We start from the raw sequence: 22,929 nt of genomic DNA on the forward strand, positions 1-22,929 counted from the left end.
TGGCAAATGACTATATTAGGAAATGAATTACTGGCATTTGGGTCCTTAAATGTTTTTCCTTCCCCTTGGTCTACTATAAAACAAAGATATCAGGTTGATAGCACCTTTAACATTGTCCCCATTGCCATACAACTTTTTAAAAGTTATTAATATTATATAGTCTTACAGAATAGTTGAAAAATGCACTCCTAAAGCATATCTGCAAAGATACCTTGCTTGGCTTTTTTTCATTAGTGCCAGAATGTTTGGTTAAGGATGCTAGTAGAGTTACAAGATGACAATTTAAAAAAAAAAGAAAGCATGCCTCAGAAATAACTGCCAAAACATTAGAGCAATCTCTCTTGGCCCACAGCCAGACGTCTTACAAGGCAGCCTGTCTGTTACTAATCTAAACCAACTGGTGGGAGCATTGCCCAGTTTAGTTAAATAGCAAGCTAAGGCAGAACAAGCAAAAGTCCACTGAGAAGAGGGAAGAGACAAGTTGTGAGCAAAGAAGCGGAGAGGAAGTTTCTGAAATAGTGGGCAGAGTGAAGTCCATGAGAGGAGGGTGGAGTGAATAAATGGGTGAGTTGTGAGACGGGGGATGGGGCTCCTAGGATGTGACTCAGACTCCCTGTCAAAACCAGCAGGGAGGGGACCTGATGAGAAAAGGGATAGAACGGAGGAGAGCAGGGGTGGAGCGGGGGAAAGAAAACCCGGCCCCTCTTACACCACCCCGACTCTTTGGCATTCAGCGTCAGCAAAAACCTTAATGTGATCAAGATGGAAGTTGTCTTTGGACTTTTCACCGCTCCCCGGCTTTCTGCCTGCCTTTGGGGGCTTCACTACCTTTCCGACAGTTTTACAGCGAAGACACTGACTGGAGTCCAGAAAACAGCTTGCAGAAACATAGACTAAGGACTGCTTACAAAATAAAACAGATGTCAAGTCTCTTGGAAAGAGATGGACTCATATTTCCCAAACAAGAACACATTGCTCTCTGTGGATGAATGAAAAGGCAACTGGCGAAACATCTCTGGATAACTGTACTCGAAGAAGTTACTGGATCTATAATCTGTTTGTTGGATTATCACCTGGTGTTAGATTACCGAATATACAGCTGCTGGACTATATCGTAAAATGTGCCATCAGCGGAGAATTTACAAGAAGTAAACACTGTTACTCCAGCATCCAGCTCTGAAATGTACTGAGGTGTCACTTTTGCTGTTGGTTCGATGGTCGGTAGAAGAAGCAACTGTTTTGGGATGTTTTTGTAACCTCCCTTATTTAACTAATAACCAGGAGCAGGTTCATGCCAGAGGGTGCAGATTGCAGTTGGTATCATCCAGCTCCTCTACTGAGGAAACAAAAGGTGAAAAATTTGAGAAAAAATGTTTCACTTAAACTGCTTAAGAAAATCTGATCTGTTGAAAAACTCGATACATATAAAAAATGATAGAAAAATTGTTTGGAAGTTAGATTAGAAGTCTCTAGTTCTCAGTCACTCATGATACATTACTCTATTCTTATTCTTCAGTCATGTTTTTTTTTTTAATATAGCAGATGTTCAGCTCGACCGGAGTACATCTTGCTTGTTGAATCCCAGTGTTCCTTTACTTCTGAACATTCTGACCTAGAACAACAGGGAAAATAAAAAAAAGCGCAGTATAGAACTGGATTTGATTCATGTAATAGGAACCACAGTATGTATTATGATAATGTTGGCTTGTGGAGACCCAGCTGTTTAGGGACACTGAATGTCATTTGGAGTTTAAACTCCCTTTAGTGTCATCATTGTCATTTTTGTGGGTGTATGGGTGCTACAGAATGACAGTTAACCAACACCCTGGATTTTTAAGACCACTTTTGCACAGTTAAAGTTAATGTGTACTGAATGTTTGCGGTGTAAATTTGACAAACTGGCTCGGTTTACAGTTCACCGTGTAAAGATGTTGAAAAGTAAACAAGGGACGTTTGCATATTTCTTGATGATTATCTAGACGTTTGAGAATCTGGGCAGCTTTGTTGGCTTTATTCCTGAAAACTTCATTGTTGAACAGCTGTCAAAAACAACTGTTCCAGATCAAATACATTCAATGCAGACAGCACGCTGTGATGTGAAATTTGGAACAGATAATCCCATGTTCGATCAACATAACTGGGAATCCTGTCGTTTCATGCAGATACCGCAGAGGTTATACTTTCCAGGGAAGTGTGCATGCAGTATGAATACACCCCTCTACTCCAACTGTTTACTTTTAAAGTGAAACATTATTTACCATATCGTCATCTGCACATTCAGTAAATCATGACTTGCGAACACAGGCTATTTCTTATCCCAATTTTTCTTCTCAATTGCAGCAGATCCAGTTCTCCATTTTCGCCTGCCGTCAAAAGCAGCTCTATGGGATAGCACCGGCTGTCCACCATGCCAGTAGCCATAAGGAAAAGAAGTTGGGAGGAGCATGTAACTCATGCTTCAGGATTACAGTACAGTTACGATGATCTGGACCTGGTCTGCTGTCATGGGGTGGACAGTGAGGGGCCTTGGATGGGAGCAGGGGCTTCCAAACAAGGTCGAAGGACGAGGTGTGCCTCCATGCCAGAGTGCTGCCACCAACTGACCACAGAGGACCTGGCTCAGACACTTGAGGTGGCAGCTTCTGTTGCGAATGATGATACTGGATCAGACGAGTTGAAGCTATTGGAAAGCACTGTGAAAGCTCCAGTGGGTTTGCAGGAGGATTCAGTTCATGGCTCTCATGAGTTGGTAGGCGTTAATATTCCCCAAAGTTCCACTGCATCAGGGCATCTCCAGGACATGGAGAATTCTGGAGATTTTCACAGTAACTCAAACAGTGGGATGTCCAGGGGAAATATTTCTTTTGCAAGTGATAGCAGCAGTCACAGCGAGGAAGCCATCAGTGGTGAATGTGAAGTTGGCACAGACAGCAGCCAGAGACAGGGCATCTGCAATGATGATAATGTCTTTAAAAGTCCACATATCTCACGTGAAGAGCAACAATGCATCTCTATCTCTTCAGACAATGGGTCTCCACTGTCTGAATCTGCTGGTGAGAAGCCTGGCAACCTTCCAAATCATCAGGAAACAAAGGAGAGCCATACAGAGGGTTACAGCAGACCTCCTGAAATCTCTGAGGCCACACTAAACCGGTCCTCTGCTGCTCAACTGGAACCTCAAACTGACCTTCCAGATGTAGAGGAAGAGAAGATTTCCAGCTCTGGCTATGCTGATGTAAGTGTAACCTTACCTGTTCAGCACAGTTCACTTAATATGATGGAGAGCGATAATGTGATGTCACAGGCTACCAAAACTGTGGACCCAGTTGTGACTTTAGTGGCAGATGAAGTATGTGACAAAGGAGTAACTGAAAGCCAGAGCGCAGATTCCGCTGACAAGCTGGATGGATTAAATGACCCAGGAACTCTAAATGAAAATACAGGATTTAAGCATCACTCAAGAGACGTTCAAGGAGGAGAGCAGGATCATCATGACTGCACTGTGGTATTGGATCAGGCTCATGGTTGTGAAATATCCCACCAGACACTGTTGGAACAGCATAATGTTGAAATGACAGCGATGAACGGGCCTCAGGGAGAGAAGAGTGCACAAGCAGAAGGCAGCGAGAAAGAAGCAAAAGTCAGGTATGGGCCAATCACATCGTCTGATATCTGTTTCAAAGGTCAGTGTTGCTCTGTGGCCGTTAACAGCAACGTTTCATCTGAAAAACTGGATGCTGGATATTCAGAAGGCAACCCTGTACAGACAGACATTACTCAGTGTGAAGAGCAGAATGTGGAAACGACAACCTCCATAAGTCAACCAATAGCACACACTGATGAAAGCTCAGTGTCCAAAGAGTTGGCTTGTTGTGAGGATCAAGCCGTAGCCCAGCATTTGGAAAATAGCATTCCAAAACTGGGTACTATCCCAGAAGTTAGCCACCTTGAGCCAGATGACACCTCCGGACTGGATCCTCAAAAGAACACTGCCTCAGATTTCACCCAAAATCCACATGTTCAGCACTCTCATACTGATGATACACTTGCAGCTTCTGAGCGGCACACCGAAAACCTGCCAGCATGCTCTGCAGAGGTCAACGATGAGCTCTCACCAGAGGGACTCCATGGCAACCAGGCCTCTGGTTGTTACCTCAGTGAGTCACCTGGCCCTGAGGTGGCAGATGGTCAGAGAGAACAGCACAGGCCAGAAGCCACAGTCTCTAGAATGGAGGCTGCACACACCATTATTTACAGTGACACACAACTTGTCAGTCCTGTTTTAGATGAAACGAATGAGCCTGGAGATCAAAAAGAGGACAACAGGGTCAAAGTGCGCATGAGAAAGGTAAGGCTGTGTTTATAGATTTAGAGTGAAACTTAATTGGTGTTTAAATTGATTTTTGTCTCAGTTTCTCTGTAGTAATCATGACTCTGGCATCTTTTTTTTTTTTTTAAATGAACTGACACCCTCTGGGCATATACGGCCTTCAAATGAATTTTGTCCCACACTCTGGCAAGAGTCTTGGAAAACAATGACTTCACTCTCACATGCTTACAGATCTGTGAGTGGGGGGATCTGTGAAATGTTTTACTCTTTCTCAACCGCTCATTGCAAAACAAGGTCCTATAAGGGCATGCAGACTATGAACACAGAGGGGGCTGGAAGATCATGTAATCTCTGTGTTGAAAGGCTTAAACTGCTCTCTCCACAAAATACTGTATGTTGTGTTATTTACACACTGTTAGCTAGTGTGCTAGACGGGTACGGGAAAGTGCCAAAAACGTAATAAGGGCTTGGGCTTGTTGAAACAAAGCAACAGTCCAAGAACGGACACAGTATTTATCCACTATTAGTAGTTGCAGTGTTGGCCTTTTTGGAATGACAACAAGAAATCCATTATTTACAACTCAGGGCGCATTAAGCAGGCATGTTGTTTAGACAAGTACCTTATTGTGGAAAGTTAGATTCTTGTGATACATTCTAGCTGAAGACCATTACCCGCTTGTGAACAGTGACTCTTCCTCTCCAAAAGTCCTGTGCTTGAGTTGTTCGAAAGGCTGTGTTTCTGTACAGGTTTAGTGTGCTCTTTATAAAAATTAGAGGGTGCAGAGATCAGAAAGAACACTGGAACTTGTATTTCAACGGAGAAATAGTGCATCCAAAAAGACCTGGCTGTAGACATCTAGGTTTAGTTCTGCTAAGCATTAATCACTATGATTTTTCTCTATTATATCTCAGTATAAAACCAACAAGATAATCATAATCATCAGTTATTTTCTGAGCTGCGTTCCTGTGATAGGATGTCATGAACAGAGTGTTACACTGAAGCATGCAACGTGGCGGTTGATAGTGGCTTGTTGGTCAGTGTGTGGGACGTTTTGATGCCCATGGTTTATATAATGTGACAATGTACTGCACCGGTATTGTTTCATCATGTTCAGTTTTAGACTGTTTTGAATTTGCTCGAAAGTATTGTCATTGCAGTTGCTCTGTATCTGTCCACACAGATAATGTGTGATGTCATGCTGATGCTAGTACACACTACGACAGCCCTCTTTCCAAGGCAGGATATGATAAATGGCTTTCATAATTGCTGATTTTTAACAAGCTTTGTATCATAACAATGTGAGTGGTGTGTGTAAATGAATTATAGTAAACTTACCTCCATCCTACCAATGCCCAGATCTCCCTGCTCATTTGCCGGATAACAAAACGTGCCATCTAGCGAAAGAGCCACCCCTCTCTCGCTCTCTCTCTTAAACTGTGATTAAATTGTAAAAGTAGGCAGTGCTGATCAAATATAAACAAATATATGTTTATGCATTTTATATATGCCCACATATAACAACTTATTCGGCTGATAACCCATAAAGATATATATCCACCTTTTTTCCCTCCCTAATTTGTGATCATCAAGTGTCTTCTGTACTGGAATTAACATCTTATTATTCATGCATACTCTTATCACAATGACCCACCAGCAGATGGAGACATGAAATACAATACTTTCAGTGTATGTAATATTCATTCACTGTGCAAATTGAGAGTAAGCATGTTGGCTGATTTTGATAGGTCATTTTAAAGCCAATATTGGCCGATGATGATGTGCCAATATTACCATGCATCCCTAGAACACTCTGTTACTTAATTGTCTATTTTCTTGCCTAAAACGTTTATAGAAACATATTTTAGTGCACAGTTTGGCTGTATTACAGGAGTTGTGAAAAAGAAGTGGGCACCATACTGTTTCCTGTGTTGTGTAAACAGAGACTTAAAAAGGCAAATATTAACAAAGATTCTATTACTGTGTTGTCTATTTCTTGCTTCAAATGTTGTAATTATCTAATTTCTAATACGTTCATACCTTCCTAAAATTTCTCCAGGGTATACTGTATATGACAGTAGTAGTGTCTCCCCCCACATGCGACCACCCAGTTAGCTGCTTTTCCCAAGCTCCCTCAGCTTTTATAAGATAATAAAAACACAATAGAAACTCACAATAGAAATGTATATTTTTCTCACACCTATTTTCATTATTAAACAGAGAATCACAACCATGCACCATTTGAATTCAAGTTTTTCTCTTTCATTTAATTACGCCTAGCTTCATTGCCTCGTTAATTCACGGTAAATCACTTTTCATTCAAATTTGACAGAAAAAAACCATCAAACCCATCTTGGTTTGTCTTGTTAGTCATTTATTTAGTTAGGCTACTGTTCCAACAATCTCCAGCTCTAGTTTGGTCAAAATAATCACTTTATTTACTGAGTCAGATGTTAAAAATATGCTGTTTTCCCGCTCTGTCTTTCTCTCTGCCGTTGCTTGCTGGCTGTTTAGAGGTCTGTGATGTTATCCCCACCACTACAGGCTGCCTTTTCCACCAGTACAGACCAGAGAATGACCTCTGGTGGCACTTGCTGTGCACTACATGCAGTGAGTTTAAAGAAAGATGAGCGACTTTATTTCTGAGAGTGTTGAAAAGCATACCTTCTGGATTTTTAAATACCCTGGTATACCATAATATCATGATGCTGCCAGAGCCTACTCTTATGCAAAATATAGCCATAGCCCTTTTTCTCTGTATTCTCTACCAATTTCAAAAGTATTTGTGTCTTTTTATGACATAGACAACCCAGTTTTATGAAAAGACCATCTTTTCAGCAGTGAAATACTTCTTTAAATGGAAAGCGTGGCATGAGCTTTGGTGCTAAGTGAGTAACAAATGCGACCAGTCAGTGTTGGCATGACACGCTGGTTGTATCTGTATTCCTGAAAAGCCTGTGAGTTGGGTAGTCCCAGATATTTTCATGTGTTATCACTGCATTAGTTTAACATAAATTCTGCATAGAAACTTTGGAGGCCCTCTCAGTCATGACCAATGTTGATGTCACTCCATCAGCTGCCAAAAACGAGACATCACAGTCCAGCGCAGGGACATGGAAAACCAGTGCCGCATTTATTACCACTGGCTCCACTTTCAATCTTAGGACGGCTTTCAACCTTTGGATTAAATATTCGGAAACAAAAAGACTCCTGGAACTCAAGCAGAGGAGTTCAGCCATAAAGTGGAAGGCGCCAAAGCAATTCATCCACCATATGGTGATGGCTTGCCTGCTCACCACAGGGTTTTCACCATGGGGTGTATTTACATGCAGAATGAAGCCAGTTCACTGAGAAAATATGCCTTAGGGAAGGTCATGAGGACAGAAAGGAAATTAGGCAGTAAAAATTAACATTATCATCCCCAAGGCAGGGAACATACTGTATTCAGCATGTAGAGGAAAAGACGCTCATGAATATCATGAAGGAAATGATAGAACTGATGTTATTCTCTGTTAGTGGACAATGGCAATAGCAACCTGGAATTATCTCTGACATGATATTGTACTAACAAATGATCATGTCCCCAGTGTTGTTATTCCAGATTCACTTTGTAAAATAAACCCATCTGGTTTGAATAATGGCTTCAGAGCCTGATAGTGGGCTTTGTTACTGTTTATTTGTTTTAGCAACAAGGATTTATCCCGACCTCAGGGCCAAACTGGCTCAACTGTCATTTATGTGACAACATTATCATCATCTCAGGGCTCTCTCTGTCTCCTTTTCTGCCTCTCTCTGTTTATTTATTTATTAAATGCTTGTCTTTCGCTCATTTTTTATTAATGAGATACCTATATTAAATGAGTGTATGCACAGTGTTTTGATGCATCACTGTCTAAACCCTGTGTTTAGCTCAGCAAAGAAAGAGACCCCCAGTTTAAAGCTACAGTTGGTATCTTACATGAAAATAATACAGTTAGTAGATTACATGAAAATAATACAGTTAGTAGCTTACATGAAAATAACATTTTATCATATTTTCTGAAACTCACTATATCCACAGAGAAGTACATTAGACACATCACTGTGAAAAGATCATGTCTCTCGTCCTCTTACTCCTACTTCTAGTGGCACTCGGGGTGTTAATCATTCGTTTCATCACATTATGATCTTGTATCAATTCTTTGGACAGCAATACAATATTTGCCAATATCACAAAGTCTGCCATGATACGATTTGATTCAGTGAGATTCAGTGGCCTGTGATTGATATGAGAGGAAACTGTATGGCCATTTAACACAGTCTGTTACAGAAGAAGCTGCCAACCCCTTTCTCTTTTGCTTTTTGCCATAGAAAATAAAAACAGCACATAAATAATTGTAAATAATTGTAACTAGTCAGATGCAGTAAAGTTTACTTGAAACTGACTCCACTAACACACATAAAACAACACATGGGATGAGTCAGCCCTGAGGGCTTTCTTTCAGAAAGACCTTTCTGGAAGAAATGTTTTCATTTTAACCCAAACCATAATCTTTTTCATAAAAAATATATCTGGCTCAGATCCCTGAAGGCCAGAAAACATGGATTAACAAGATCATTGAACAAATGTATCAAATTCATCTCAACAATAACTACAAAGGTTCAGAGACAAAACAGCTGTTTCTTGCTAGTCACCATATTAGTTTAAAGGAGCAATAAGCGAAATTCATCATTTCTAGATTGAAGGAATTAAAAAATTGCTATGTGAAGAACTAGACGTGTAATTTCATCTGGAGTATAGCATGACCTCACACACCCTCTCTCTGTGTTGATCTCCAGTCCATTGTTTACAAGCCGGTCTGTCTGCGCGTTCATGTACGTTCATGTGGGGGCTAACCGGTGCTTCCTCCTCAGGCTCCACTTCACTCAGCTGCTAACACAGCCAGTTAGCCTCTGCTAGCTTCCCAGCTAACGTTAGCCCCGGCTCTCTGTTTGGATCCAACCGGAGCACCGAGCCCTGGTTTGTTATTCAGGTTAATGTGGGAAGAAGCAGCGGGTATATCGGGCAGCTGAGTGAAGTGGAGCCTGTGGAAGAAACACCGGGACCGTCTGGATGTAATAGTCCGTGGAGATGCTGCGGCTGCACAGACGAGGGGGGGTGGAGAGCAGAGGTAGAGGGAGGTGTGGCTCATGACACACTTTGTTTTGGTCTACAGGCAGTGCACAACAGCGAACCTAGCAGTGAAAAGATTTCGCTTTTTGCCCCTTTAAGCACTTTAACATTACCTTTAATTAGACTTTCACAAATTACATTTATTATTTCTAATTTCTTCTTACTCACCATTGATTTAAGTCACTGCATCTCTAGACAGAACAGCTCAGTTGAATTTTAGCCTGCATGCACGTTTTTTCAGCCAAACATTGTTGAAACAGAGCAGCTAATGTTGTTGTGTTTCTGCAAGAAGTTAGCAGAGTGAGATGCCCAACCAGACGACAAGTATGTCTGTTTCCTTAATATTTTATCTCATAACATCATTGTTTACATATACCATGTGCTCTGTCTGTCGATCTGTATTTTCTCTGAAATCCAAAATATTTCCACACTGCTGCTGATTTATTCTCAAGCAAATAACCTTATCCTCACTGTGTTTCTTTGGGCTGCTTACCATCTGCCTCCTGCTGTTTGACAGTGACACAAACCTTTCTAATAAGATGATATGAATCGATGTTTTCACTTTGCATCAATGAAATGTGATCGTTGATCATTAAATCAATATATTGATCAAGTTTGATGGATTGTTACAACCCTAGTATTCATTAGATCCAGTGCTGCAACAACAGCAACAACAATAAATCAGAGCCAGGAGTCTCTAACACAGCTGTCAGTCATGTCAATCACTGATCGTGACCTGTAGTTAAACTGTCAAATTAGGCAGTGCTGATCAAATATGAATCCAGATTCTGTTATTGCATTGCCTGTTTCTCAACTCAAATGTTTTCATAAGACTGTTCAGTGTACTGTTGAGCTGTAAAATGAGAAAGTTTTCTGCAGACAGTGGGCCTTGTTTTGTTTCTGCTCAAGTGTTTCTAACAGGGCAGCTGCGTCACAAACTTATTTGTAAAAAAACATTTGAGGTGAGAAATACTCAATGTAGTAACAATCTTGATTCATAATTGGTCAGAACTGATGAGTTTGAATGCAGTCAAAGATCTGTCAGTACGTTTACATGCACAGCTTAATTGAGCTATGCTCAAAATTCGATTGTCCCAGTTTACATGCAACTGAGAAAATCGAATTACTGACAGGAACATGTCCTCCTCCTCAACACTAGGTGGCGATATGCGTCGTTTCAGTGGGTTAATACGGCCCCCTTTCCGGTTGACCTATTACGTCACTTAATAATAAACAACTGGAGTCAGGCGGCAGACCGGCATTTTCGAACAACAGCAAGATGGATAATCGCACAGCTTTGTTCATCTCGTACGTAATGTACGTGTTACTGATTGTGCAGATAAGGTGCGCGCTATCCCTCATGGTCATGGTGATTTTGAGAGGCAGACAAGAATGCCGTATGCTGTTGGAGGGCTACAACAATAGCATGTCTTGTCTGTTCTGGGGTCATATGCCAGTGCAGGGGGTGTGGAGCATGCGCACATGCACTGTCTAGTTTAACTCTGATTAAGGCGTTTACATGCTGGAGAAAATCGAATTCCAATCGCATTATCTGGGTGTCTTAATCGGAGTTGGAGAACTCCGATATTAGTCGGAGTAAGGCGTTTACATGCACTTCAGTTGTCCAGTTAAGGCAATAATTTGTTTTTTTCAAGTGTCATGTAAACGTACTGAGTGATTGACAGCTGTGTTCGAGACTCCTCAGCTCTGGTTTGTTGTTTTTGTTCACATGTGGTAATGCCACTAGAAACACTAAGAGGCAATAAACTAGGCAGAGGAATATGATGTTTTTACAGATCATCCGTCTCATTTAGTGCTGTGTGAATTATGACAAGCAGTTGTGTTTTGTTTTGTTTTTTTTTTCTGAATAAAAGTTACCACCACCTACAGCTTTAGTGGACAGGTCTGAGAAATGGGATGCAGGCCACCGGGTGTAAAAGGAGAGCAAGTAAAGGGGAAGGAGGGGTTGAAGAGTTCAAACAGTGTGGGAACTGTCTCCCATCTCAAAAAACAGGAAGTGGAGAGGAATGTAAGAAAAACCTCAAAAGATGGGAAAGAGAGAAAAGAAACCTTCTGAGAACACCCAAACCACCAGAATGCCCCCTAAAAAACTTTGCCTCTTCGAGGCGCCTGACATGCACTGCACTTGTTTTTTCCTCTGCTGTTTTGTGGTTGTTATTGCCATCTCGAGCCAGATGCTTTTGTTCATTGAGAGAGGCCTCGTAAAGATGTCATTGTTTTACCACGACACAATGTTTCATTGTGATACTTTGCCAAGGAGACAGAACGTAGTGATGTGTGCTGCCACAAGCTAGGAATGCCAATGAATGCATCAATGTGAGACACATTTCCATGACACACATGGCCCTCGATGTGTATTCGCTCTCTCAGCAAACCCAATAGGAGCTGCTTTTGACAGGCTAATTGGGAACTAACTGGAAAATAAATGTAAGCGCAAGTCATAAGACATTATTAGGGCTGGAGCAGGGAGCCAGGCGCAGGGCTGGAGCTTGTTTATCATGATGCAGTTTCTATCTAGGATCCATAAACCTGACAACCTCACGCACATTAGCAATAGTCACAGCTCATATGAATGTTGTCATCTGCACACACCCACTGTAAACTTTACTGAAACAATATCGAGCCACATCAGCCACTTCACAGGGGATGTTTAGCACTTTATCCTACATGAAACAATGACATTTCTCTCTAACATATCACACTGTGGAACACACACAGCACATAAAAAAAAAAAACAGGCTCACACTCGCATGTCTGTATACCTTTTGCTCCAACATACAATCCCAGTGGCTGTATGTCCCATGAGCTCAACCTCATAAAGTGTTTAACAGGGTCTGTTAGTGAAGATTGTAACAAGGTTTGTTTGGGACTAATGAGCCAGCTGTGTGATGTCATTTCTTGGGGCTCTAGTCGGGAGAGAAGCTCAGACAGAGAGCCACACCCGGAGCCAGGATAAAAGATAGGCCGAAGGAAATTAAGACATATACCATGCTCAGTACTCCAGAAAGGGCTTTATAAGTTTTTGAACTCCAGACAAGGGTTTATATTGCATCAAACAAAACAGGATTGAGGGATGGCAAACACAGACAGAGTGGTAGGTGGAGTGTGAAGGTGGGCTGGATTGCATGTCATTTAGCTTGTCTTACTGGAGACACGCCACCTGAGGTCAGTGTGAGACTTGTTATCATAGCGTCAGAACGGATAATTGAAACCTGCAGATTAGAGGACTAAAGGGAGAATATCTGAAGTCCTGAAGTCATATGATTAAAAATGGACCAGAGATGATACAAAAGACATGAATATTAAATACACAGGGTGTGTGCGGAAAGGCAAAGCAGTGGATACTTCTGTATTCATGAAAAATAAATGTTGTCATTGTCCATTTGTTCCAACATCAAAGTATATTACCATTGGCTGCTGTCACTAGTGGCACTCTTCTGTCACTTTCTCCATCCTCAGATAACTGAGGAAGGGGGCTATATGGACTGCATTTCTATGCGCTTTTCTACCTTTCTTTCTACCGCCTTGCATTTTGACGAAAGATAAATTGATTTGGAACCTGAAAAGTTGGTTCCTAGCTGGAACCAAAAAAGCATTTTTTCCTTGACCTGAAGTGCAAACTGTGACAATATCAGTGGGTGTGTCACATTCTACAGGTTGGAAAGAGAGGGTGGAGAAGGCAACAACAGAGACATTAAGACAGAAATCATTTGCAAAAAAAGATTGAGCAGTTGTCTCTTTAATAGTTTGTTTGTGATTGATTTTGGATAAAAACAAATATTTGTAATAACAGAAAAAACTTTGCAGGTAAAAAGTGCGAGCCGCCATCTTGCTACCACAGTTTACTTCTGTTGTGCAATGACCTCCATCGACACAGCCTCAATTACAAATGATGTGATGGAAACTGGTGGAATAATTTAATCTAATTAGGTAGAAAAGGGGAAATCAATCGCCCACTCAAACACTGATGGGGCAGAAATGTCATGCAAGGTGCTGACCTGTCCGTTGGGAGCAAGTAGGGGTATGGTGACTTGCACAAGGACACCTGGACATGTGGACAGGAAGAGACAGGAATCAAACCACCAACCATGCAATTAATGGATGACACCCTGGGTCACAGTTGCCCAGGATGGAAATGGAAATAAAGTTTCCCATGATGCATCATAAAAAATCCTGTAATAGTAGTATCCTTCCACATATATGAGCTCAGTGCAACAGTTAAATTTATTGTCTCTCTTTATTCAGCATGAGCATTCTCGTCTGGACTCAATGGTGTTGCTGCTGATGAAGCTGGACCAGCTGGACCAGGAAATTGAGAATGCCCTCAGTGCCACCTCCTCTATGGACAGCACCCCGACCCTCCATCGACGACAACTCCTGGTACACACTTGCATGTTACCTTTCTACTGCATTGGAAACAACTCTTTATGTAAATTTGGTGTTACAGCACGTTCAAGCATGGATGGATTGCTGAACAGGCCTACCGGGCACAGGTCCGGGAGCCCAAAGTGTCAAGGGCTCCCCTGGCCTCCACTTGCAAAATGTCAAATGTCATCGACCAGGAAGAGACTCAAAATTACTTCAAAGAGACACTGAACAACCACAAGGAGACACAAACTGATAAAGGAGAGCTGGTGGGTCCCTTTGCATATCTGTGCACAGGAACCAACTGTCTCATAATGTACTCATGGGTTTAAGTGAATGTTTTGCAGCCAATGAATGGTGGAAATTACCACCATTAATTAATTTTTTCATACCTTCCCTCACCTACAGTAATCATTTCTGTCCCCTGGTGACCATTATTAGACGTAACAGTATCTATAGACACTAGGAATAGTGTACTTTGCATTTGCATTTCGTCTATGCTCTTGATCATCATGAAGAAACACCAAAATATTAGAGGAAATCAATGCTCATGTCCAACAATTTAATACCCACATTGTTATCTTTGTCTTTTACCTGTGTAGGAGTTTGATTTAGGATCTGTGCCAGCAGCATCACAAAATCCACCTCATCCACACATTCCTGCTGCCTCAACTTCAGGGCCTGCACCAGCCCTCGGAGCAAAACCTAAGAGTGGGGTAAGTCAGGAGCTCTATATCACACCAATGCACATTAAAACCATAATCAGCAACTCACAAGGTGACACATCTGGAAAGATTGCACTTTCTATACCACAGATATGAACAGCATGATTGCTTGGAGATCAAATAAGACATCCCTCCCCCCCAGGAACACACACACACACACACACACACACACACACACACACTTCCATTACTTTTCTTTTTTTGTGTTTCATCTAAACTGAAATGGCCAGGTTTGAAAGTATGAATTTTATTTTTGCAGTATTTACAGTTTCACAAACTATCCCAGATCCAGAGGAATTAAAGGAATTATAAATTTTGATAAAACTGGAGCTCCAAATCTATTTGGAAGTTTTTGAAACCTCAAAACATAAATTATACACAGTTGAGGATGTTTTAGTTTCTGGTTCTTCTCGTTTCCACAGTCTTTTAGCTGAGTGCAGAGCGACCTTTAAACACGTTTTATGCTTCAAATAAAACAAACTTTTTCATCTTTGGACAAACAGCAAAACAGCAAGCACAGAGGACACACACACACACACACACACACACACACACACACATTTGTAGTGAATCCCCCAATTGTAGGAATGTCCCCCAGCACTTAGGGCTTAGCCAAGCAGACGTTAAAACTCTATAATTAGCTGGGTCCAAAGATCTAGACCCCTTTGTCTCAACAAAGGGGTCGGGGGGGGGGGGGGGGTCTGGGGGTGAAAAGCCGGGGCAGGGGGGAGTGAGAGGAAGGACACGCTTCAAGTGAGACGTGCGTCTTCAAACCTCTTGCTTGCTCACTTAATGACTTTGTCAGTCTTGCTCTGCTATTGCCTCCAGAATGAGGGCAAAGGGAACAAGGCCAGCAGCCAGTGGACTTAGCACTCAAGCAAGCTCTTACAATTGTTTGAATGGAAATATAAAAATAAAACTAACGTTAAAGCCAGGGTAAGCAGTTTTATATTGACATCACTGGGCAAAAATTCCATAATAACCTTTAAGCATGTTGTAATTCATGTGGAGAGAAAATAGACTGCTGCTCTTCCTCTTGGCTCTGCTTTTGATGGGAGACTTTGGTAAATCACAGGTCAGATAGATGCATGTGCACGTGCCTTTAGAAATAGACTGACTCAGTGCCAGAGAATCCTGCATATAAAGTTGCTATTCCAGTATTGGCAACAACTGCCTACACTGCAAAGCAACCCAAAAAAGGAAGACAGGCTCATCAAAAAGTGAGTCTACAAGAATCTGACAATAAACCAAATAAAAGATGTTAATATCGGCAAAGTGTTTCAGGGATGGAGATAAAATGTTGCTAATTGTTTAGCCCTCTGATTCAAGGCTCTAGCTATTGTCACATAAACATGAACTTGAAGCCATAGCCGTGAGCCTTTAGCTCTTGTTAGCAAAGTGTGTCCTCTGCCTCCCCGCCTCTACAGACCACTTCACTGGGAGGAGAGTGGGCAGTTTTGGAAACTGAACCCCATAAAAACCACAACTCTCTGCAGGATCAGCAAACTTTCTGTTGCTGCTGTTACACAGGTTAAACCTGCCGGCCACCGGCTAGGCTTGGGCGATTGGACGAATATATCGCCAATCGCCCATTGGCTGAGTCCATCACGGTTGGTTTCATTTTTGGCGATTTTTGTCGTGCTTGTTGCCGGTATGCACAGATATTTCCGTGCCATGTTGGACATGAGTGGGCTCGCAAAGCACGCTGCATTTTTTTGTTGCATTCATGTGGTGTCGGGAGATCCGAGATGCCGAGTTGTTTTTCTGACATGAGGTGAATATATCGGCAACCGCCGGTTGATGGGCTGACGGTGGCCGGTTGGAAATTTTTAACATATCGCCCAACCCTACCACCAGCCCACTGTGACACCTGGCACGAGGGGTTTGTGCTGGCTGAATTCGAGCCACTACAGCTGCCAACTGAAGGTCCATTTTGGAGCTGCTGCCTGGTCTCTTCCCAGTGAAACAGTCCACAGCGGCGGGGAGTGAGGTGGAGGGACTGTGGGGTGGCAAGCTATCTAACTGTTGTCTCATTTGTAGTCCGATAAACATAGAGAAAGAGCGGGGGATTGTGAAGCTGAGCAAATTAGCTTTTTGGGGAAACGGTTGCTTACTGTATGAAGCACATGCATATGCTCATGGTCGTCTGGTGGGAGGGGCTTAAGACAGAGAGGAGAGAGCTGCAGCAAGAGGGCTTTTTAAATTTTGCTGTTTTTTTTTTTTTTTCTTTCAGATTTCTGTCTGGCCCATCTTCAACTGGTCTGAGACACTTTATCTCATGATGTAGTGATAAATAATAGGATAACCCTAAATGCCAAACAGGATGTTTCTGTTACAGAACAGTTCGCTTATCTAGCTAGAACAAAACCTTGCGACCAGTGGAAACGTCAGAATTCCTTGATGAAAAGGACATCTCACATTCTTGAATTATCTCTCGCAATTCCTGGTTGGCACTGCTTTGTCTTGTTGCACGTCACAGCTTTTAAGGGAAAGCTATATTTCACTTGCATGTGGCGGTTACTTTAAGGGACACAGAGCAACGTGCTCCATGATGTGTGATGTATTATGTCTGTGGCCAACTGTTTCCACAACCTCCATTCCTGCAGTAACCCAAGGTAACTCACTAAGCTTGAGTAAACAGTGCTTTCACTGCGCCTAATAGGAGGCTTTTTACAGTGGAGGCCCTGCAGGGTGATTGATTGAAGGCCAAAGAGATGATGACTTCATGAAGGGGATTCTCAGTGGTTAATAGTTGAAGGGACTGTTGAGTCCTTTCAGACTCAAAGTGTTGGGGTGCCCACCTAATCTTTTTAGCTAGACAATACAAATCCTTTAAATGATGTCAACACAAGGCAGATGTGAAGAAGAACCAGGGTTTAGGTTTTAATCCAAGCAGACGTCACAGCTGTGTTTTAGAGATGACAAAGTACATATTAAAATAGATTTGTTATTAAAATAACGTAGGAGAGAAGGTAGTATGTAGTTTTTTTTAACCTCAAATTTTCCCAGAGCAAATGTGTAACCTTCTTACCCCTTTTAATGTGAGTGTAATCTTAAGTTAAAGTGGAAATAATATTATCCTTTCTCCTTATATAAAGAATTATACTGAAGCCCTGATAGCTTTTATAGATTATACATGAGGTGACTGAATTATCAGAACACAATACAACTAATACACATCAAATTACAGCCTTGGAATTTGTGATCAAGTATAATCGATACCTCTCTGACAGTATTTACAAAGACTGAACATTACAAGCTTGAGAGTAATAGGATATATTGTAGGGCTTTTGAACTGTAAGGTGACCCTTTTACTCTTCTTATTTGTTCACCCCATATACAGTGAATACACACATCTAAACAATCAAATGTCCTCCTGAGTTTTTCTTCCTTTTTTTCTTAAAACGATCCAGATTCATGACGTGTTCTTACATCCTAGAATTGTGTGCACCTGTGTTCTTATAATGATGAATCCCATTGTCCTCATAAATTGAGGAGCATGCCAGCTGATCCTAATAGGCATAGGTAAACACCCTGCAAATCCCCATAAAAGCGCATGAGAGTGCAGGGCTGTGTACGAACACAGTAAAGAGGAAAAGTTGAGAGAATTAACTCAAGAAAGCCCAACTAAAAAGAGAGCGTGGCACCAGACTCCCACAAAATGAACGCCAAACGAGCTGTCATATTCAGTAGTGTCAGGAGTGGATATACAATCACACAAAAAAAGAGGCATGGGATGCTAAAAACATGCACTAATCAACCACCTGACCCATAAACAGCAAACATTGTGCATTACAGTGGCACAATTGTCGGGACTGAGTCGAGCGCTACGCCACTTTCCAAGCTGTGTGTGAGCTGGAGAGAGGGAGAGAAACACAGACAGGGGGAAGAGAAGGGGGTAGGCGGAAGCTGAACTATTTCATGCAGTATTTATGTATGTTATTAATAACTTACTCATAATGTTGCTTTCTCGCTATCTGCCATGCTCGATCTTTTTTAGTGTAATCAGTCACAAATGATTAGATGGCATGGTTCCCATTAACTGATGGGAATTCAAGTGTTAGTGTAGTGTTTATTTTTAAAGACCATAATGCTATGTAAAACAAAAAGTCTGTCATGTGTGTGTCATAATGTGTGCAAGAGTGCTCTTGAGTGTGTATAGATTCAGTTTTTACCTACAAATCCCAAATAGGAAACAGTGAATGTCACATTCTTAGTGAAAACTACGCAAGTGGGTTTGAAATTTCTTTTGAAGAATGGTTGGTGAATGGGGCTCTTTGTAAATAAGAAAACTGCCAGATAATAAATCACTGACTCAGTGTTACATTGCTTCGTTACTAGGATTTGCATGTGTTGCCTTGAGCGTGTCTCGACATCAGTCCTGATAATGAGGTATTTGCAAGCTTACACAGGACAGCAAACAACATATATCTTTTTGGCAAGCCAGTGGTGACCACAAGGCGTTGTAAAGGAAACATCAATACAGAAATTGGTACTGTACACAGACCTGTAATTTATGAGTATTTATGAGTGTGTGTGTGTGTGTGTGTGTGTGTGTGTATTTTGATATGGGTCATGTTTGTAGAGGCAGTGTGAGTCGTGTTTATCATTGTGCATTTGCATACTTTCCGTCTTATGCTGGATTATGCAAGAGCTAACTGGTATTTGTGTTCCTTCTGTCCCCCCGACACCTCCTGGCACTCAGTGTAACACTTTGGTGTGATTGTACCGGGTACATGCTCGTGCTGTTCTGTCTTTTATGTAACAGTGATAAAAGTGCTGGTATGTGGCTGTGTGCGATGAGTAGACGTTCACTTGGCATGTACAGTATCATTCAGTCCCTGTTGAGGATAAGGCATTGGGTTCAAGTGAATAGATTCGTGGCTCCTCACTAGCTTAGCTGGTGGCTATTGTTAGCCTTCAGCAGGTGGCTGTTATTCTTGCATCGAGTGTGGGGCTAACATAGCGGATGTTGTGCCACAGCAGGTGTTTTTTTCTCATGGTGGAACTGCTATTCTTTGCCCCAGAGTGTTTTTGTTGGCAGGTTTCTATTACTTGCTCAGTGTAGCAGGTGTCTTGCAATGTTATTTGACATGCATTGTTGTGTTGCAACAGGTGGCTTTTATTTGGTTTATAAACTGATGTGTATCCATTCATTTGGCTGGGTATTATATTTAGGGCTGCTACAAATTATTTTATCAAGATTATTGATTAATCTGCTGATTCTTAATTGATTAATGTTTTGGTGTCAAAAAATATCAAACAGAAAAAATTACGTTCAAGGTGATGTCATCAAATGTCTTGTGTTGTCTGACAAACCAGGCTGATGGTCGACCAATTGATCCATCACTGTTAGGCTGTCAGTGAGTGTCTGTCTCCCTAGTTTTTGTGGTATGTCCTGCACCATTGGCACTATGAAGTCCTTGTCAGCTTTTTTTTGGCCACTTCAGTATGCTGAATCGGAGCAGAGATGTCAGTCTGATTGACAGTTCAGGTCGGTGCAGGAGAAGTGAAATGGAAGTGAGGAAAGGAAACAAATAGCAAAGTTGTGAGGACAAAACAAGCTTGTTCTATCAGATAAGATTATTCTTTTAGCCATTGGGCTCTTTGTCAATAAAGGTTTGTAATTGTTTGTTATTGTTTGTTAGTGCACGGTAAATATCCTTTGTTTCAACATTGTGTTGTGTTGTTGTGCTAACTAATGTCTTGAATTCATCCTGCTGGTCTTTCTTTCTGTTTTTCTTCCAGTCTCCCTTTTTGAATAATGAATACAGACAACTGGCACCTGCTGCTATGGAGAGTTATGTCCTCTCACAGAGGAGCAGCATGCTAGTTGGCCATTGGCTGTAGTCCTTGCGGCGTGTTCAAGTGCAACCGTTTAGCAGAGACACAGGTTATGCGAGACAACGCAACAGCGGGGCTTCTACTAAAAATGGGTTTTGTAGAATGTATTGACACGTAGGCTGCACATACGTCAGTATTTAGTTACGACTGTGATGACAAGATAAGCAAAATAAAATGACACTGCTATTATGGCTCCAAGCGGTAACTACTAGGAAGAGAAGTGCAGATCAGGCTGAGAATATTTCAAGTAGCCCTGCTCAAAACTAAAGTGGACGACAATCAGCTGAGCACAAATGTTCGTGGCTACTTAAGCAGTGCTAGTGGAGTCTCCACAACATCCGATGAATACCCTTTGTACAGTGAGGCTAACAACAGTTAATAATAAATAACCTTATCCATCCATCCATTTTCATCCGCTTACCCGGGGCTGGGTCGCGGGGGCAGCAGGAGTAATCAGGAATAAACCTGCGTCCTGCATGAACTGACCTTAGCTGAGGGTAGGCCTGGGCTACTGTATTGTGACGCTGATCATAGTGGTGGTACTCGGAGAGCCTAATATTTTCTGAGGTATGCAGTGTAAAAGGTTTGTGAACCACTGTAGCCGACTAATTGTGTTGACTCTAATTACACACATTTCCTTCTTTGGTGTAATTATTTCAGTCTTGAGTAGTACTAGCTTTGTACTTATTTTATCAAGGGATTTGTATATTTGACAGTCATGGCAGTATTAGCTGTTATTAATTTGGCTTTGTAAGTATAATCTGCAGTGATAAACTGAAGTTATGTGTAGTGTGAGAGCCATTTGTTGTGTGACTATTTTTAGAGCTCTGTGGCTGCAGAGGATGTGCCAAGCCACAGAGGCGGGTGGAGGCTACTGACCCCTGACCACCTTCCTCTGAATGTTACAGTCGGAAACAACATATCAGTCACCCTCAGTGCCGAGTGTTCCCACCAACAAGACATACTCAGAGCCCCCCACTGAACAAGGCACAGACCAGGGCTGTCTGTTAAATTTAGCACATACACTGTATGGTAACCCTGCCCTCGTCGTCTTTGGTAAACATTCCATAACAGGGCAACCTTTGACCCTTTGTTTGGATCTGTATTCTGTCTCCACGGCAACAGCGCTCCAAAACCAACTTCTGTCATCTCCTTAGTTGGTTTTGCCGCTATCTGACAGGGAATTCTGAAAGTACCAGACTTCCAAACTCCAGAATTTTCATGTGTGGATTCAAGAGATTTTTTTGGAGAGATGACTGATTGAGAGATATTTTTATTTCAGAATAACGGAAAGACTTTATTGCCTGTCAGTCGGTTATGTATGAACATAGGTCTTTATCTGTCTGTAGTTTTGTGGACAATAGAAGTGCTGTGGTTTGCGTGCTAAGGTCACTAGCAGATCTCTGCTCTGTCCTTCCTCCGTGTTCCGGTTTGGCAGCCTCACAGTCCCCAAACATCCTTTATCCAAACCACACCTCCTCAGTGTCCCACACAGATAAAAGACTTCATATTTTGCTACTTTCACTGCCTTTTTCATCTTTCAACATTTGCTCACATTCTCTCTCATTCCCGTCCTTGGTCAATAGTCAACACCATGTGCAGCGGGCGTAATTATGTTTGCCTACATTCCACCCACATATTTGGCTTGAAGACTGTAGTAAGCCGTAATGAGTCAGTCAGCTATGAAACCAACCGCCATTCAGTCTGACAAGGGGTGCCAGTAGTGGCTCTGGTCATGGCCATGCAAGCCGCTTTGTGTGGTGTCATTGTCCCCAAGGTCACTCCTCTGCTGAGCACAGCTGTAACAAGGAGACAAACACGGACCTGCGGTGGTTTAAAAAAAGAGGGGAAGAAAAAAGAGAAGGCTTGTGTTTGGAACAGGATGTGGAAAATGAACTTCTCCTCAACCCCCACAAGGAAATCTTGTTTTTCCTGTGGATTCAAGGCTATAGCCATTGCATAAAGCACTCCAAGAACAGGAGAGAGAGGGAGATAATGAATACATATATTGCTCAATTTTTGTAGTAAACAAAATCCAAAACAAACCAGAGCACAAAGTACAACCGTGTCATTATGAGATTTATCCACATAAGAGCTCTGATTCGGCCCAAAAAATCAGGCCCAACCCTACATGAACCTGCTCAGTTTCTCCACACAACTTCTCCTTCTTTTCCTTACTTCAGTAGTTTGTCATCTCATGCACGACAGGTTTGGCAGAGCAGGCATCCCACGGTGCGTGTTGTCCGCACGGCAGTTCATAGCGATGTGACACGCAGATGATGATCACTGGTCTTTGCTGCATGTTACATACATCTCTGCTGGGGAGGCAAGAGGAAACACTGTCAACCAAGTCGCCTTGCAGCCCCTCTCTTTCTCTCTTCCTCTTGTTTTCCATCTTTCTCTTGCGCTTTCTGTCTCTGATCAGGCTCGGCCAGAGAATCATGGCCCTAATCCACATGTATCAGCCTGACTCAGTGTGCATACTGTACATTTT

General features: G+C 42.0%; 1 protein-coding gene across 2 annotated transcripts in view; it reads left to right on the top strand.

Moving 5' to 3' along the window:
• The first annotated feature begins 603 nt into the window (after positions 1–603).
• dlc1 (DLC1 Rho GTPase activating protein) overlaps positions 604–22,929 on the top strand; it is a 124,531-nt gene continuing 102,205 nt past the window's right edge. The window contains exons 1-4 of one of the 2 annotated variants that reach the window (XM_033623813.2): positions 604–1,351; positions 2,341–4,348; positions 13,747–13,881; positions 14,469–14,582. In XM_033623813.2, coding sequence (XP_033479704.2) covers positions 2,408–4,348; positions 13,747–13,881; positions 14,469–14,582 — 2,190 coding nt within the window. In that variant the 5' untranslated portion in view covers positions 604–1,351; positions 2,341–2,407. The remainder of the gene's footprint in view (positions 1,352–2,340; positions 4,349–13,746; positions 13,882–14,468; positions 14,583–22,929) is intronic. The other variant, XM_033623814.2, reaches the window with a different exon arrangement.

Source organism: Epinephelus lanceolatus, chromosome 3 (assembly GCF_041903045.1).
Source record: "Epinephelus lanceolatus isolate andai-2023 chromosome 3, ASM4190304v1, whole genome shotgun sequence".
Classification (NCBI taxonomy): domain Eukaryota; kingdom Metazoa; phylum Chordata; class Actinopteri; order Perciformes; family Serranidae; genus Epinephelus; species Epinephelus lanceolatus.